Source organism: Acinonyx jubatus, chromosome A2 (assembly GCF_027475565.1).
Source record: "Acinonyx jubatus isolate Ajub_Pintada_27869175 chromosome A2, VMU_Ajub_asm_v1.0, whole genome shotgun sequence".
Lineage (NCBI taxonomy): Eukaryota > Metazoa > Chordata > Mammalia > Carnivora > Felidae > Acinonyx > Acinonyx jubatus.
Window position 1 is genome coordinate 53084701 of NC_069383.1, and position 17190 is coordinate 53101890.

At 36.8% G+C, this 17190-nt stretch overlaps 1 protein-coding gene and 1 long non-coding RNA gene across 6 annotated transcripts in view; one reads left to right on the forward strand and one right to left on the reverse strand.

Annotated features, from left to right (window-relative positions):
• LOC128314769 (uncharacterized) overlaps positions 1-17190 on the forward strand; it is a 45769-nt gene that overhangs the window by 23184 nt on the left and 5395 nt on the right. Inside the window, exon 2 of the long non-coding RNA XR_008296801.1 lies at positions 16017-16090. This is a non-coding gene — a long non-coding RNA (uncharacterized LOC128314769). The remainder of the gene's footprint in view (positions 1-16016; positions 16091-17190) is intronic.
• The window catches only part of KLHL7 (kelch like family member 7), a 69524-nt gene that overhangs the window by 16435 nt on the left and 35899 nt on the right, over positions 1-17190 (reverse strand). For all 5 annotated transcript variants that reach the window (XM_015080514.3, XM_015080490.3, XM_015080499.3 and 2 more), the window contains one exon: positions 7600-7742. In XM_015080514.3, coding sequence (XP_014936000.1) covers positions 7600-7742 — 143 coding nt within the window. The remainder of the gene's footprint in view (positions 1-7599; positions 7743-17190) is intronic.

Consider the following 17190-nt stretch of genomic DNA (forward strand, 5'->3'; position numbering starts at 1 on the left):
AGTGAGTGAAGGTCAAAGAAAAGATGGAGTCAAATGAACATAACTGATGCTCACACAAATGCTGAGAAGATTTAAACTTTCTTAATAGACCAGAAAGCTGAAGACTGATTTGCCTTAGTTCATATACCCTAAACTTGAAATGCTCTTTCTCCTAAAGAGGTGCTTTCATTTACAAAAACAAAACAAAACAAAAGTGACCAACCAACAGAACAAATAAAACAAAGAAAAAGAACCAAAAAAAAAAAAAAAAAAAAGGCATCACAAAAGAAAAATGACCAATGGCCTAGTCCTTCAGTTCTTCCACCTACATCTAATTTCTTTTTTTAAAGCACAAAGTTAGATTCCATTCAGCTAAGTAATACTTTGGAAGCTCACATGAAAAATTTTAATAACCATACTTATCAAACGAAAAAGATGCAAACATACTTAGGATTCTATATATTCTTGTCTTTTCTCTTTCTTCCTATCCAAACTCTACCAGTAAGTTTCCCTCAAGAAAACCTCCATGAAGCTTCCATGGACAAATCCAACTCAGGTGGAGCTCTTCATATCAACAAGGCCATTACTGTCCATCCCATATTGGGACTTTTGATTGGCTGTGTTCAGTGGCTTCCTCACTGACCTCAGCCTCTAACTGCTTCCTGCTTCTGGACATAGTCCATACAATATGTTCTGTTGTTTATAACCGCTGAGGATAATTTTCTCTTAAAACCTGATCATCAATTTTCAAAGAAAATAATCACAGCAAACCTATTTGGACGTGATTTAATACTTCTAGGATGACAGATCTTACTGTGCCTCTGGGTCATCATATGAACAATTACCCAAATTAGGCAAGAGAAAATTCCTAGTGCCATGGTACTGGTAATTTTTCTACTTCTCTGAGGATTACCCTCAACCTGACCCTTATCCCTGTAGTCCTGTGTTCATATGCCCACTACTCATGCCCGGCTCATTTCAGAATGGCTGGAGTCTTTAAAACACCACCACACACAGATACCATGTTTAGTTTTCTCATTCCTTCCCCCTTACACCCCTTGGTCAAATACCTACTGCTCTATTACAGAAACAAAACAAAATAATAAAACTACAGCTCTATTTCTGCTCTCTCCCAGACTTTTTTAGGGGATTGATCTGTTAATTTATGATAGCTATGGCTTACAGAGAATGAGTCTGGTATCATCCCTCCTGTGGTTAGCTGTACTTCACTGGGGTTTCTTGCAGATGCAGTGACTAAACACAAAAAGAAACAGATCCCTGAAGGGTGACAGCAAGGGGCTGTCAGATTGATTTTAGAATAAAACTACAAAATAGTGTGTGGTGGAGATGCTTGAAAAGAGAAGAACTGAGGCTCTCAATATTTTAGAAGACATTTTAGGAAGGAAGAGCACTCTCCTGAGAATTTACTTCAGAATGTACTCCAGTCTCTTCCATATGAATGTGAGTACCGCCTCTCTAACCAAACTGCATGCAAACAAGCTTACGGAACAGCTACTGTGCCCAAGCTGCAGAGGACCTTATTACCACTGGATGCCTATTATAACGACAACTAAGGAAGCTGAAGGGATACCCAGGGTGACCCACACTTGCATTCCAACAATGTCGGCCCCTGGGCACACAGCCAGGATCCAATCCACTTGGGATGACTGCTGCCCACTTTGGATATTTTGTTCCTATGGGCGCTCCTGATCCTTTTAGCAGTGCTCTTCCTTTTACCTCTGTGCACTGCTTCTACAGCACTCTTTTGCTGGTGGCAAACACAACTGATACACTCTCATACAAGCTTTGTTAATTTTTTATTTAAGTAATCTCTACATCCAATGTGGGGCTCAAACTCACAACCCTGAGATCAAGAGTTGCTCTTTGACAAAAGAGCCTGCTCTTCTAGGTTCCCCATGTGCCTTATTAACTTTTTAAGATTTACACTTCTTCGTGTACATGTCTTTTAAAATAATATGCAATGTATAACTGCCCATTTCCACCCTGATCACAGAGTGGGACTGTCTCCTCAGTGAAGGCCTGTTTAAGAGGTAAGGTGGCTATGATGCTGTGAGAAAAAGCACTGGGAAGCACACTGATACCTATAACAAACAATATTTCCAGTAGGAAAATGTGTTCTGAGTGGAAGGTAACTTCATTTCTTTTGATTTAGGGGCTACCTATGTTTAAACCCAGTCCTATAAAACTGACAAAACTGCTTGTAAAGTGTTATATAAAGTTATCTTGGTGTATTCATCTTTTCAAACTTGAGTGTCCACATTGGGCCAGACACTAAGCTCAGTGATGAATCTGTCAGAGTTCTGAATGAGAAAATGTACTCAGGGTAATCCTTCTGAACCTGATGGTTTCATATGACACGGCACGATATGGTTTTCTGCCTTTGTAATTTACAGGGTCTGGCCCTTACCTTGTTGGGTCTTAGTCCTTATTTGTTTTTGGCAGGGAATAGGCAGAGTCCCTTTTTCTCTAGGACACGGTCTCCTATTTCTCCACTATACTGAAGTGGCAAGCCAAGACCTTTACCAAGTTCTAAGCCCTTAGAGCTCATTTTACCGGTAGTAACAGTCCAAATAAAAACTGGTCAATTAAGTCAACTTTTATTTAGGCATTAATATCATAAGACATTCCCATCCTACAATTTGAGAATACCAGTACTAAAAGAGTAGAGCATAGTTACACATAAATAACTTTTTTAGTAATCACTAAGCACTTGAAAACTTTAAAAACAGGTACAGATGGGAGAAAGGAAGACTCAATAGACTTTATAAAAGGATCATAACAAGAATTAGATCATTTCAATTCAATACAGCAACCCAAGACTCCTTTTTCTGTCAATACTCAGGAAAAAAATAAGATTTTATCATTTTTCAGTCAGCAATTAATATAAATATTTGCCTCTTCTCACCAGTGATATCCAAGGAATATCTAATGATAACAGTTTATAGGGATACCACCTTAATTCTAGACAATTCAATTAAGTAATAATACTGCTTAAATTCCCTCCTTTAAAGGAGATCAATTCAATGAAAATGATAATTTTTGGTGCATATAGCACACACACAAATGGGGCCCACTTGATGACTGTCAAATCTGAATTTCTGAATTCTAACTGATGAAAGGTTAAGTTCAATAAAATACAATTTCTGTATAGTACTTCTTATTAAGCAATCTACTTGAATAATGAAATAGTGTTCACTTTGGGAGATTCAAGATAAATAACAATAATTTATAATGAAATCAGCCTTCCCAATTATTTAAATATTAGATATAATAAAGACTAATCAACTTATATTAAAATATTATATACAAATAATAGTAATGGGTGAGTTTTTCAAGATAAAATTTTATAGCAAAAAGAAGGGAGGGTGTGATACTTCTAATAGAAACATTTAATAAACATTTAGTGGAATTCTAATGGTGTTAGCTTCAGGGCATAAGAGACAGTTGATGGAATGAGTATAATTTTATTTGTAGTTATTTCCTCAATTATTTGAATTTTTCCATTGAAAGCCTAAAAATTTGTGGTTGAATACAGGAAAGAACATTAAGTATGTATCAGGCATTTATAAGAGCAAAGTAAGACAATGAATGAGAATTCTGGAGTTACAGTCTCACTTTCAGGCTTGTATAGAATATGTGTCTCTTTTTGACTGTCCAGTAAAAAAAAAAAAAAAAAAAAAAAAATCAAGGAAAGGGTTAGAACTACAAACCAAAAATAAAGTGCTATGAGTCATTCCACATTTGCCACATTCTACAATGCTCAGCCTCGTAAGTGAAATTAAGATCTCCTTGTCCCTCCATACATCAAAATAGCCACCTACTTTAACATAAAATATTTTCTACCAAAATGTAGTTTCATTTCCTTTTAAAGAAACTGAAGTATACTTAACACACAATGTTACATTAGTTTTAGGTGTACGACATAGTGATTTGATAAGTCTATATGTTATGCTCTGCTCACCACAAGTATAGTTAGGGTTTTTTGTTTTTGTTTTTTGCTTTTAACTGTAAAAATCAATACTATAGTTAGGCTTTGGGTAACAAGAAGGGATTATTATCAACACTTGAAAGCCATGGTTCATAGAATTATAAACTCCTATGATTTCAATTTTTGCTTGGAAAAAAAAGATCATACTTGTAAGTTTCCTGCTCTTTATTCAAATGGATCCTGAAAAATTAAAAAACAATGAAACAGTGAAATGTCAAGAAGTCTTAACTTTACCTGGTGTGAAATAGATGGGTAGGTGTATAAATCACTTAAGCACAACACCATTGTGCTTACTGGGTTGTACCACATAGGCCATGAAGCCCTGTTGTACCTGCCAGACACCAGTCTTCTGAGAAAGGAAGCCAGATGTCTTTAGTAAAGAAAATACAGCCTATATCTGGAGATGGAAGAATGGGCCAGAGACGGATGGATGAGTTGAGACCAGACCAACAGGGACAGTCCAAACATGATGGTGTTTAACCAATCTAACCCAACCCTCCCTCCTTGGAGAGGTCTTCTTGCTATCTGGCAGTATATTTACTCATGGGTTATGGTGTTAAATACTACAGTAAGAAGGAAAAGCCTTCTTTGGTAAGGCCTCCTTTTCTACCAAAACAGAGGAGGAACTGCTGCTTTGTAGAACTGCCGAGACTGATGCCTCTAATTGTTGCAGCAGGGTCATGTGTGGTCTTCTGACTGGACCAGATTGAAACTACTGCTAACACTTGGTATATAGCTAACATTCTGCCATGAGTATTTCTGTTACTGTCTATCCATACCATTCGATCGGATTTCTTTTCAGCTGGCAGGGAAAACAAAATCATTTCATGGTCTGACCTCAAGTAAAGAGAGGACTCTGTATGCTATAATCTAAGCTGCAGGACCCTTGGTCTATCTCACTTTACCAAAGGTTGTCACACCCTGGTTTCCTATATTGATGCCCATAATTCTGATCAGTTCTGGAGAACAGGAAGTGGTAAGACAAGTGCTTGACAGGACAGAAGCTTAGCCTAGAATACAGTCACTACAAAGTTCAAAGATGTGCACAGGTCTAGAGCTGGGTTGGCAAACTATGGCCTACAGATGGCAAAACTGGGCTGGCAAATCACTGCCTATTTTTGTAAATAAACAAGAACACACCCATGCCCATTTGTTCATGTAGTTTATGGCTGTTTTCCTGCTATACCATCAGAGTTGACCATTAATGACAGAGACTGTGTAGCCTACAAAACTGAAAATATTTATTATGAAGTCCTTTATAGACAAAGTTCATTAAGCTCTGATCTACAGCATGTTGGTATAGCTCCTTGGAAACGAAGGCTATAGCTTGCTGCCCCAAGTATCTCCTACATACTACAGATGGAACAGATCCTGTAACTGAGTGTCCCACTTTTATATGTTTATAGGGTAAACCAAAAAGCTGCCAGTTGCAAGTGAAAGCTAGAGCAGGAGACAACCTTCTAAGTAGGACAGGCTATAGTAGAATGGCTTGGCTGCTCAGGTTACTTTGTGATCCTGGGGCATCAATGTACTGACCAGTGTGCTGCTTATAGCTTGGGGCATGTTCCAGTATGATCATGGAGCATGCCCCTGGGATTCTGGAGCAAGGCCAACCCATTTTTTTTTCAGTACATAGCTCCTGGCTGGCCACTAGGTTGTGACAGACAGCAAATGTCTGACACCAAAGGAAACCAGGTTGACCATATCATTAACCTGTTTTGAACCATTTTACCTGATCTATCAAATCACAAATAGCATGCCTTTGACCAATCATTTGGTTTGTAAACATAACCCTGCACTTATGGAGGTCCCAAAGGCACAGAATACCTGAAAGGACGAATCACAACTCCTTCCTAGGAGGTCTTCTCCTTCGACCAGGGTTATGTCTTTGCGGAGGTGGTCCCTGATAAATCAACTGATAAATTTGAAAGACCTGAGCTTGGATCATTTGTGATAGTACTAGCCAAGAGGGGACTGCTAAAGCAGTTTAGTCCCTTCAAAAATGGTACTAAAGGACAATTCAGAAGAAACCTTCTGATTTGGCAGAATTTCAAGTAGTTCCTTTTATTTTCCATTATGCCCTTCAGGAGAGACAGGCTAAGGTCAGTTTTTATCAATTCTTGACAGTAGCTAATGGTTCACCCAGATGGATGCACACCTGAAATAAGCAACAATGTAAGACTGTTGACAGAAAGATTCGAAGAAGGATAATGTAGATGGCCCTCTAGAAAGGACACAAACTTGCATCCCATATGAATTCTTAACAGAGCGCCCACCAGTATAGTCTCTTAATAATTACATGGATAGGACTGCCATCTATACCTTCCCTTTTCAATCTGATGCTTGTGCTCAATGGGCTTATGAGTGACCACAGGGTCAATGACAGAGGCTGCATACGCTAGCAGCTGTGGAAGCTAACATACTTTCCCGCCCTAAGGCCAATGTGGCTATCCACTAGTCAGCTCCCACTTTGTCAGGAATATTGGTCAATCCTAAACCCTTGATTTGTTACCAAACCTTGTGGGAACCAGTTAGTTATCTAATACCAGGCTAACTGCACTGGGACCCCTCCACTGTTAAAGGGACAATGCTCTGCCCTCATTGGAACTAATACTTTGGACTTGGCTTGGACTTTACTCTCTCTTGTACACTTGACAACATCACCATATTACAAATGCTTTGTACATCACTACTACAGTATGACATAGACTGCCTCCAAAGAAACAAGTATCAGATAAGCATCCTGATGTCAAGAGGATGCTCTGGACTTATCAGGTATCTATCATCAACCAAAAATGGGCCAACCAAATAATAAAGAGACCATTATATGCTTAGATTCAACACCAGTTATGGGTACCACCTTGCAAGGTTGGGGTGTTATATTTTAGGACTGTGATATTTGCTCTGCCCCAGCAACACATTTAGTACTAACAGAATATGGTATTATCCCTTCCATAGCCACAACATACAAGACTAAGAAATGAGGGGTAGAAATGTAAGTGGCCTTTCTCAAGGTTATAATTAATAGTCTATTAAAAATTGTATTTCTAGACCTATGACTCAGGTTCTGCTGGTCCAAATGGTATAACATGTACTGGAAAACACATTAAAATTGATAATTATTTCCATAGTTAAAGGTAACTTTATCTGTTTTCTTTGTGATTTTCTAGGTTTTCAAATTTTCCAGAATGAGTATGTATTAATTTACACTAAAACATAATTACTAAAGTAAAAACAACAACAACAACAACAACAACAACCCACATACAGCTCCAGAACCATATTGTCATTGAAAATAGCACCTAAAGGAAACAAGGAGTCGTAATGAATGCAAGGGGTTAGTAACAAAATGAGGTAAGATAGGAGAACTAGTTTTCCATTTTCTTTGATACAGTGGTTACTACACTGCATTCCAGAGCAATTACTGAAACATTTAAAATCTGAGTAGCCTCAATTTCTTTATTTGTTAAAGAAGACAACTGTGTATATCAAAAGATACGTGAAAGAACAACACAAACTGTAACTTCTCTAAACGTATGATTATTACTAGTGGCAGATGAGTGTTTATGTGCTCTGAGCTTTCAAAAACAAAAACAATAAAAATCAGTTACCTTTGGGTTAAAATATCTACAAGATTGTGGCTGGGAGCCTCCAAACAGGGCGATGCGGTAGTCATGTTTCTTTCTTCTGGGCCTTGTGCCTTCTACCAATTCCTCTCGATCCTCTGGAGACAGCAGATGATACCTCATTCCACCTGTGGAAAAACATATAGCAACTTTTCAAAAACTTTAGGCACTTTAATGCTTTGAAAAGGAAATAACCAAATATAATAGTGCTTTTACTTCTGTAACTGTTTTTCTATTATCCTTTTAAAGCAGTTAAGGGAAGAGGGGGGAAAGGTAGGAAAATGTGTAAGGGTTGGAGTCCTAACCAATTTATTATTCTCAGCAATCACGATTAGGCTAAGAACGCCAAACTCACTTACTTTACACCAGGTAATTATCTGGCTCTTCAAGCAATAGTTTGCCAAAATAATAGTTACTGAAATTTAGAACTCCTAATCTATCAGTTCTCAACCCTAACTGTACATTAGAATCACCTTGGAAATCTCTGAAACTACCACAGACGAATAAAGTAAAAAACTCTGTTGGAGGGGCCCAGGCACAAGTATTGCCACTTAAAATGTAGTTCAAAGACCAACAGCTTTAGCATCTGGGAGCTTATCAGAAATAGTGAACCCCAGAACCTACTAGGCTTAGTGAATCAGAATCTACGTATTTAACAAAATCCCATGGTAATTCAGATACACACTTTGAGAAAGTAGATGCCTTAGATGATTTGAAAATGCAATGACAGTTCAGAAGTAGTGTGATCTAACCTGATCCTTTTCATTTAGCATTTCCTTCATTTTGTCAATGGCCATTTAACAATGAAAAACTTTTAAGGTATTATTTCAAACCAGCATGGGAAGGTGGGTTGCTCAATAAATCATGTTAGATAATGATATAAAGAAAAAAGTTATGGGGCGCCTGGGTGGCTCAGTCAATTAAGTGTCGGACTTCGGCTCAGGTCATGAGCTCACGGTTTGTGAGTTCGAGCCCCATGTCGGGCTCTGTGCTGACAGCTCGGAGCCTGGAGCTTGCTTCAGATTCTGTCTCTTTCTCTCTACCCCTCCCCCACTTGTGCTCGGTCTCTCAAAAATAAATAAATGTAAAAATTAAATAAATGTAAAAAAAAAAAAAGGAAAAAGTTATACCCCTACCTCATAATTTATTCTAAGTTCCAAATCAAAAGAATACCTGAATATGCAAAAAATCTCATAAATGTACTAAGAGAAAAATACAACAGTATTCTTTTTTAAAAATAGGCCCCAAGTGGAAAAGCTAAGGCAGAAAACACAGAAGCCATGAAAAAAAATAACAAAAAACTAAAAAAACTGACTTAACTACATAAAATTTTAAGTTAAATTGCTGCATGGCAGAAAGAAAAAAAAAACCAAGACAATGACAAACTAAGAAAATATTTATCAACAAAAGGGACAAATATTGAAAAGATACCGTTAACAAGATTAAGACCAGTTACTAACAGAAAATTCCATTAAGTAACTGAACACAGTTCACAGAAAAAGAACTACTTAAATATACTAACTCTTAAACATACAAAAAGACGCTGAAGTGCTCAATTAGAGAAATGCAAATTAAATCATACTTTTTCACTTATCAAACTGGCCAAGATCAAACTGTCTGGACACAGGGTAGAATATAGGTGTGGGGAAGCACATGCTGCCTTCTATACAGTGCTGGGGCGGGGGGGGTTGGGGGATGTGAACAGGTACTACTATTTGGAAGGCAATAGTGTGATCCACCGAAATTACAAATGCACACACTCTTTATAGTCAATGATTCTTCTTAATTCTTCCAGGAGTTTATCAACCTAAAGTTCAGTTAGGAAAGTGGTTAAAAATTACTGTATATCCATATGATGGAGTATTGTATGTGGCTGTTAAGAAAAATGAAAAAGGGAATATGTACCCATGGAATAATCTCCCAAAACTAACATGGAATAAAAAAAAAAAGCAATATGTAGCAGAGTACACAGCGTGATACCATTTGTGTTTTAAAATGTACGTTTTATGCATATATACACAGTTATATAATTTATACAAGTATATGTACGTAAATGTGTATGCAGACTCAAGTAACCTCCCGCATGAGGGAACAAGGGGATAGGGGACAGACTTTTCACTATATACCCTTTTGTATCTTTTTGAATTATGTATGACGTGCAGTATTATAGATCCAAAGACAAAATAATGTCAACAATTCTTAACACATGCAAAACACTTTGTTCATGATGCTGTGCTGGGCTTTCAAATAAAAAGAGACAGGTTGGAGAAGTTTGTGAGGGAATGAAAATCAATATTTAGCACCTCCTTCATTTCAGAGTTTGAGTAGAAGCACTTTGTATTGGAACGGCAGGAGACCTTTGCAGCCAAGGCTCTGGCACATGCTCTAGGTCAGGGGTCAGCAAACTTTTTCTGGAAAGGGCCAGATAGTAAATATTTTAGGCTTTGCGAGCCACAGATGGTTTTTGTCACATACTCTCCATTTGTTTGTTTTTATAATCCTTTTAGCTCAGGGCTAGCTTTAGCCTGTGGAGTGTAGTTTGCTGACCTCCTCTTCAGCCCTCCTGTTCCTGGTCTGAGATAGTGGTTCTTGCCTGACCATCACTAGTAGCAGCAGCGCCTGGAAACTTGTTAAAAATACAAATTACTGTACTTGACCCCAGACTTTGTAAATCAGAAATGCTGGAATTTAAGAGCTACTGCTCTAGGAGGGCTCCACACAGGCACAAGTGTACTGTGGATACTCCCAACAAGAGAAGACAGGTAGCAAGGAAGGAGAGGGACAGGAGGTAATGGTTTGCAAACAACAGGCCACTGGGTAAAAGTGGCTGACTGTGGCCAACTGTGTTGACCTCTGTAGGAAGCATAAGCTGGGGCTTTACTGGTAGGCTTTTTCTCTACAAGGACAGGGCTAGAAACAAATACTCTGACATCTTTCCTGGGGAGCTCTTTGCTCTTTAGGCTTATTGCTTTGGGAGTTATTCCCTTGAGAGTCAGGTATTGTCACTTGCAAATTTTGAGTAAGAAGTTGGTCTGGCCCTTGCAGTGGCTTTGACTGTGCTATTTTGCTTCCGCTTTGAAAAGACAGTGCTAAGGCAGATGTTAGGAAGGTAATTAATGATCTGAAGAAGGGAGGTTTGAGGTCTTCTTTCCTCCATTTAGCTCTGCCCAGGTCCCAAAGCCTAGAAGAGTCTCAGCTGCTTGTATTAGTCAGGGAATTTTAGAATAACCTACTGTCTTTATTTTTAAAAAAGAAAAAAAATCTAATAAATATCTAATAATCTAATAAATCTAATCTAATCTAATCTAATAAATCTAATCTAATAAATCTAATAATCTAATAAATATCTAATAATCTAATAAATAACAGAGCCTTGATTGGCTTTCTGGAATCCCTACACTTGGTTGGATTTCCAGAATAATCCTGCCATCCTGTTTCTAAATCAATTCAGAATCCACATAGGAACTAAATACTGTATGTACTTGAATGAGATTGTCTAGTTGTCTTTAACAGCTCACATCATGTATGAAGAAACAGGTGCAGTGCTTTATCCAATGAAACCAGAAATATAACACACGGTGTGGGAATGGAGGCATGACAAAAAATCTAATATTAACATGTGTGAAATCCAAAAGGTGAAAGCCCTAATCTAAAGGTATCTTTTTGGTCCCAATTTTTTCTTTCATCTTTATGAACTTAAGAGACTAATGGGCACCTATGCTGTACTTCTTAAAATTCTCTCTATACCTTGGTTTTCAAGATACCATCCTTTGGTTCAAGCAGTTTAATAAATTCTCCTTTCCTGGTTCTTTTCCTTCTACCACTGCTTAAATGTAGGTATTCATAAAGATATGTCCCTAACTTATACCCTCTTCTCTTTTTTCTCTTCACACTTTAACTGGATCAAAATATTCGTAGTCTTTTAAAAATTCCTTATTTTCATTTAACAAAAAGATAGTATACCATATACTGTTTCATGCTTTTACCACTTATGAAAAATTTCCAAATTACTAGATATTCATTTAAAATATTTTTAGTAAATACAAAGCATTCCACTGTATGGATATATCATAATACTTTTCCAATTTAAGGGACAATATCGGGTCAACCTACCTAATGCCATAACGATATTATTAAGTAGTAGCAGTGTGATAAATCTAATGAAAATTTTACTTAACTTCCAAATTAAGAGGCAAGTGATACTATTTAATTACTAGGACACTCAAACTTAATGCCACTCCTGAGAAAGATGTCCTAGGCAGGAGGGAACATGCTCCTTTCTCCTTCATTTATTTCCTTAACTTTGTGCCTGAAACCAGCTATACCTTAAATGAAATGTCCAGATAAGGCACCAAAAACAACGTAATGGTTCAAAGTAGGTTCCAGCTACCTTCTATGAGAGGCTTTCTTGATCATCACATTAATTGAAATCTTACAGTTGGTCCCATTTGTGGATACTATCCATGTGGTTTTTGGTTTAGGATGACTGGGAATTCAAGAGCCCAGGAGAGTTAGCATTAGTATACTTAACTTAGCATATTACAGTCATTGCCTGCACATTTCAGGCCTCTTCAAAGAATAAGCTTAACTTCTACTTACAGCAGCATGACAGTTTAGACTTCCACAAAAACAAAATAACTTTAATGCTGGAAATAATAAATGTTAAAACATCGTTTTATGTTTTAAATGCATTGCTAAGGGGCACCTGGCTTGCTTGTCGGTAGGGCATACAACTTGATCTTTGGGTTGTGGGTTTGAGCCCCATGTTGGGCTTACTTAAGATTACTTAAAGTAAAATAAAAAGTAAAGAGTAAAAAGAGTAAAGAGTAAAATAAAATAAAATAAAATAAAATAAAATAAAATAAAATAGTTAAAGTGACAAAAAAAATGCACAGCCAAGATCAGAGGGTGAAAAATGAGAAAACTAAACACTAGAATGGTAAGCATTTAGAGACCCTGGAGCAACTCTGAGGGCTTTTGATAATATCGGAAACATAGAAATTTATTTTATTGGCTGTATGAGGAAGAGAAGGTCTTAGATTTATACAAGTAAGGTGTTGGAACTGAGATCTTTGCCTAAAGCCAATTCACTTGGACTTGTTATACCTTTAATGAAAAGATGAGCCAAAACAAAACAAAACAAAATGCCAAAAAACTAAGCTGCCTTATGGCAGAATGGGGAAATAATACTTTGCCTATTTAAATTTCAGCTCCAGGTAGAGGTAAAGATTCCTTTCCTTTATAAATTCTATACAAAGAATTTATAATGATGGCCCTGCCCTTGTAAAGGCTGAGGTTTGAATTTACCTATCTGTAAATCTAGGAAACTGTAAGCCAAGAAAAATTCAAAGTAGTCTTGGATTTTTGTGCCCCAGGGCACTTGGCAAAAGCAAATACTATTCTCCTCTTGAGGTGAGCAGGGAAGACTCACAGGAATACAACCCAGGTCTCCCCATATTCTTGGAGATTAATATCAAACAAATATAAGCTCACAATACAAAAATCACAAAACACATAAGGAATTAAGCAACCAGAAATGAGTCAAAACAAGCAACAAATAGCAGTATCTGGTCTTCAAAGACTTCACATATTGGTATCATCAAACATAAAACATAAAATAACTATATTTAAGGTGTTTACAGAAATAAAAGAACTGAAAACATGAGCAAAGAAAGGCCACTGAAAATGACCAGGCTGCTATGAAAAAAAAGAAATATCAAGTAATATTCAAAACTGAAAGGATAAGTTAACTGACTAGAATAGAAATAGATGAAAGAATCAGTGAACTGGAATACAGACTTGAAGGATTACCCCAAATGCAACACAACGAGACAAAGATGAATGGAAAGTTTAGAAATCACAAAGGCAAGACCTGCCAACATTTCTAACTGAAGAATTCCTGAAGCTGTGGCATTATTTGAAGAAAAAAATGGCTGAGAATTTTCCAAATGATGAAAAACACAGATCATTGGACTCAGGAAACAAAACAAATACCACGCAGGATAAACTAAAGAAATAAACACCCATACACATTTGGTGCTAAACACCACAAATAAATAAAAGCTCTTGTAAAAAGCCACAGAAAAAATTCAGATCATCTACAAAGAATGACAACTAGACTAATAGCAGGGATCAACAGTAATGATGCAGGGTGAAATAACACCTTCAAGTATTCAATCTAGAATTATACGCCCACTTAACCTTTCATTTAAGAATAGGATGAATAAAAAGACATTTCCAGATAATCATTTACAATGGCTATTACAATCAGACCATAAATGTAGAAATATGGAAAATAATCTCAGAAGGAAGGTCTAAGGTACAAGAAATGGTGGGCAAAGAAACTGGTAAACATGTATATATCTAAACACTCACTATATTTTTTAAAAATTATAAAAAAAATTATAATGTCCCACGTGGAAAGTTAAAAAAAAAAAAAAAGAACTAAAATACAGAACAAAACACCTAAAGAGATACACTGAATTAAAATGTCCTAAGACCCTTGTTTTCTTCTAGAGAAGGGCAGAAATCAATCTATCTATGTTTATTTTTTCATTTTGAGAGAGAGAGAGTGCACATTGTGCACATGCACAAGCAAGGGAGGGGCATGGAGAAGGAGAGACAGAATCCCAAGCAGGCTCCTCACCATCAGAGCAGAGCCCAATGTGGGGCTCTTATTCTCAAACTGTGAGATCATGACCTGAGCTGCGACCAAGAGTTGGATGCTTAACTGAATGCACCACCCAGGTGCCCTGAAAGATATATATTTTAAGTTTATTCATCTATTTTGAGAGACAGAGACAGTGCGAATGGGAGAGGGCAGAGAGAGAGGGAGAGAGAAATCCCAAGCAGGCTCCGTGCTGCCAGCCACAGAGCCTCATGTGGGGCTCAAACCCACGAACCATGAGATCATGACCTGAGCTGAAATCAAGAGTCAGATGAGCTCAACTAACTAAGCCACCCAGGTGCCCCTGGAAGCAGGTAGAAATATTAATGTTTAAGGTACACATATTAAAATATAAAGCATAACTATTAAAAAGATTGATACAAAATATAAAACTTCTCTAACAGTAGAAGGAAAAAATGAAGGGAATAAACCTCAACCCAAAAGGAGATTAAAAAAGCATAGAAAAATTGGGATGAACAAAAAGTGCAAAATAAGGTATTAGAAATAAGAATATAATAGTATTTACAATAAATTAAATGGAATATAATTTACCTGTTAAAAGATAGGGTTTAAAAAAGAAAATAAAGCTATATGCTGTTTTTAAGAGATCCAACTAAAATATAAGGACACAAAATGTTTGAAAAGAAATGAATGCATAAATATAAGCTAAGAAAATAGTAACCAGATAAAAAGTGGTTTAGTTATATAAATATCTGATAAAATAGAGAAAGGCAACAATCTTTATTAGGGAAAAAAGAAGATCATTACATAATGATAAAAGGTTGCATTCACCAGGAAGATAACATTTCTAAACTCATATTTAGAACCCTCAAAAAAGAACAGAAAAATTAACAGAATTACAGGAGAAATGGAGAAATCCACTATAGTGGGTGAATATAATACAACTTTGTCAGTAAATGATAAATTAACTAGACCAAAAAATTAGTCATAAAAGATACAAAACAACTTTACAAATATTGACAACTTTCAATAAATATTAAAAAACTGATATCTGATCATAACATTCTTAGACCACAATGCAATTAAGTTAAAAATCCATGACCAAAGGCATTTAAAAGCATACTTCTACTAAATTTATTGGTCACAAGAGAAAACATAATGGAAATTAGAAAGTATTTTTAAAAGCAAGTTGCAGGGGGCGCCTGGGTGACTCAGTCAGTTAAGCGTCTGACTTCAGCTCAGGTCATTATCTCATGGCTCATGAGTTTGATTCTGTGTCTCCCTCGCTCTCTGCCCCTCCCCCACTCTCACTGTCTCTCTCTCCCTCAAGAATAAACATTAAAAAAGTATATTAAAAGCAAGTTGCAGGGGCGCCTGGGTGGCTCGGTCGGTTAAGTGGCCGACTTCGGCTCAGGTCATGATCTCGCGGTCCGTGAGTTCGAGCCCCGCGTCGGGCTCTGTGCTGACAGCTCAGAGCCTGGAGCCTGTTTCAGATTCTGTGTCTCCCTCTCTCTGACCCTTCCCCGTTCATGCTCTGTCTCTCTCTGTCTCAAAAATAAATAAACGTTAAAAAAAAAAAAAAAAAAAAAAAAAGCAAGTTGCTGAAGAATACATACAGTATACCATTCATGTAGCATTTAGGAACAGGCAAAACAATACTAAATGCTGCTTATATATATGGAATAGGCAAAACAATACTAAATGTTGCTTATATATATGGTAAAGAACTGCATGCTGATCAAACACCATATTCAGGGCTATTGTTTCCTCCTAGGTAGAAGAATGTGAGCCGTCACTGGGGAGGAACACATTGGATGCTTCATCTGTACTGACTTCTCAAGGTGCTAGGTAAGTTCATGAATATTTTCATTATTAGTTTTTATACCTTTCTGTACAGCTTAAATATGCATACTAAATTTTAAAACAACACTTATAGGGGCGCCTGGGTGGCGCAGTCGGTTAAGTGTCCGACTTCAGCCAGGTCACGATCTCGCGGTCCGTGAGTTCGAGCCCCGCGTCAGGCTCTGGGCTGATGGCTCAGAGCCTGGAGCCTGTTTCCGATTCTGTGTCTCCCTCTCTCTCTGCCCCTCCCCCGTTCATGCTCTGTCTCTCTCTGTCCCAAAAATAAATTAAAAAAAGGTTGAAAAAAGAAAAAAAAAATTAAAAAAAAAATAAAACAACACTTACAGCAATATTTGCCAAAATCCTCAAACTCTCAGAAAAAAAACCAACTGATGGGTGCTTATTAAAGTTTAGAGTTTAGGAAAACGAAACTACTGTCTTAATTATAGACACCCACTCTACTCATATCCATCTAGTACCACACACACACAGCCAACCACAGTCAGAACCCAGATCCACACCACTAGGACTAAAGGTATTTCCAGAAAGGAAAATACAAGGCTGCCATTTATCATTATTAGTTAACTGCACACTGTCATGAAAAGGCTATTGAAAGCAGTCAATGTAACAAAATAAAAGGTATAAATAGTAGAGGGGAGAATCTAAAATTATCATTGCTTGCAGATAAAAGATTAAATCCCTAGAAAAAGCAAGAGAAATCAACTGAACAAGTTTTAAAAAGAAATGAGTAATGACAAATGCAAATACAATTCACAACAGCAACAACAAAAATATCTAAAAAAAGATTTTAAGAAGTGTAGGAGTTTATAAAAAGAAAATTATAAATTCTCCAGGACATATAATTTAAATGAGGTACAACAATAATTAAAAGGTACCAGAATGAAATGGAAGAGAAACTGATTTTTGTGTGTATACAGATAAGGAGAAATTTAGTTCATGATGTTCAAATCAGTGGGAAAAGATAAATTATTCAATAATGATATTGGGCCATCTTGCCAGACATTTAAAGAGGAAAAAAAGATAGACTCTTCTGTATTCAAATAAATTTCAGTTGGATACAAGGTTTCAACATTTTTTTTAAAAAG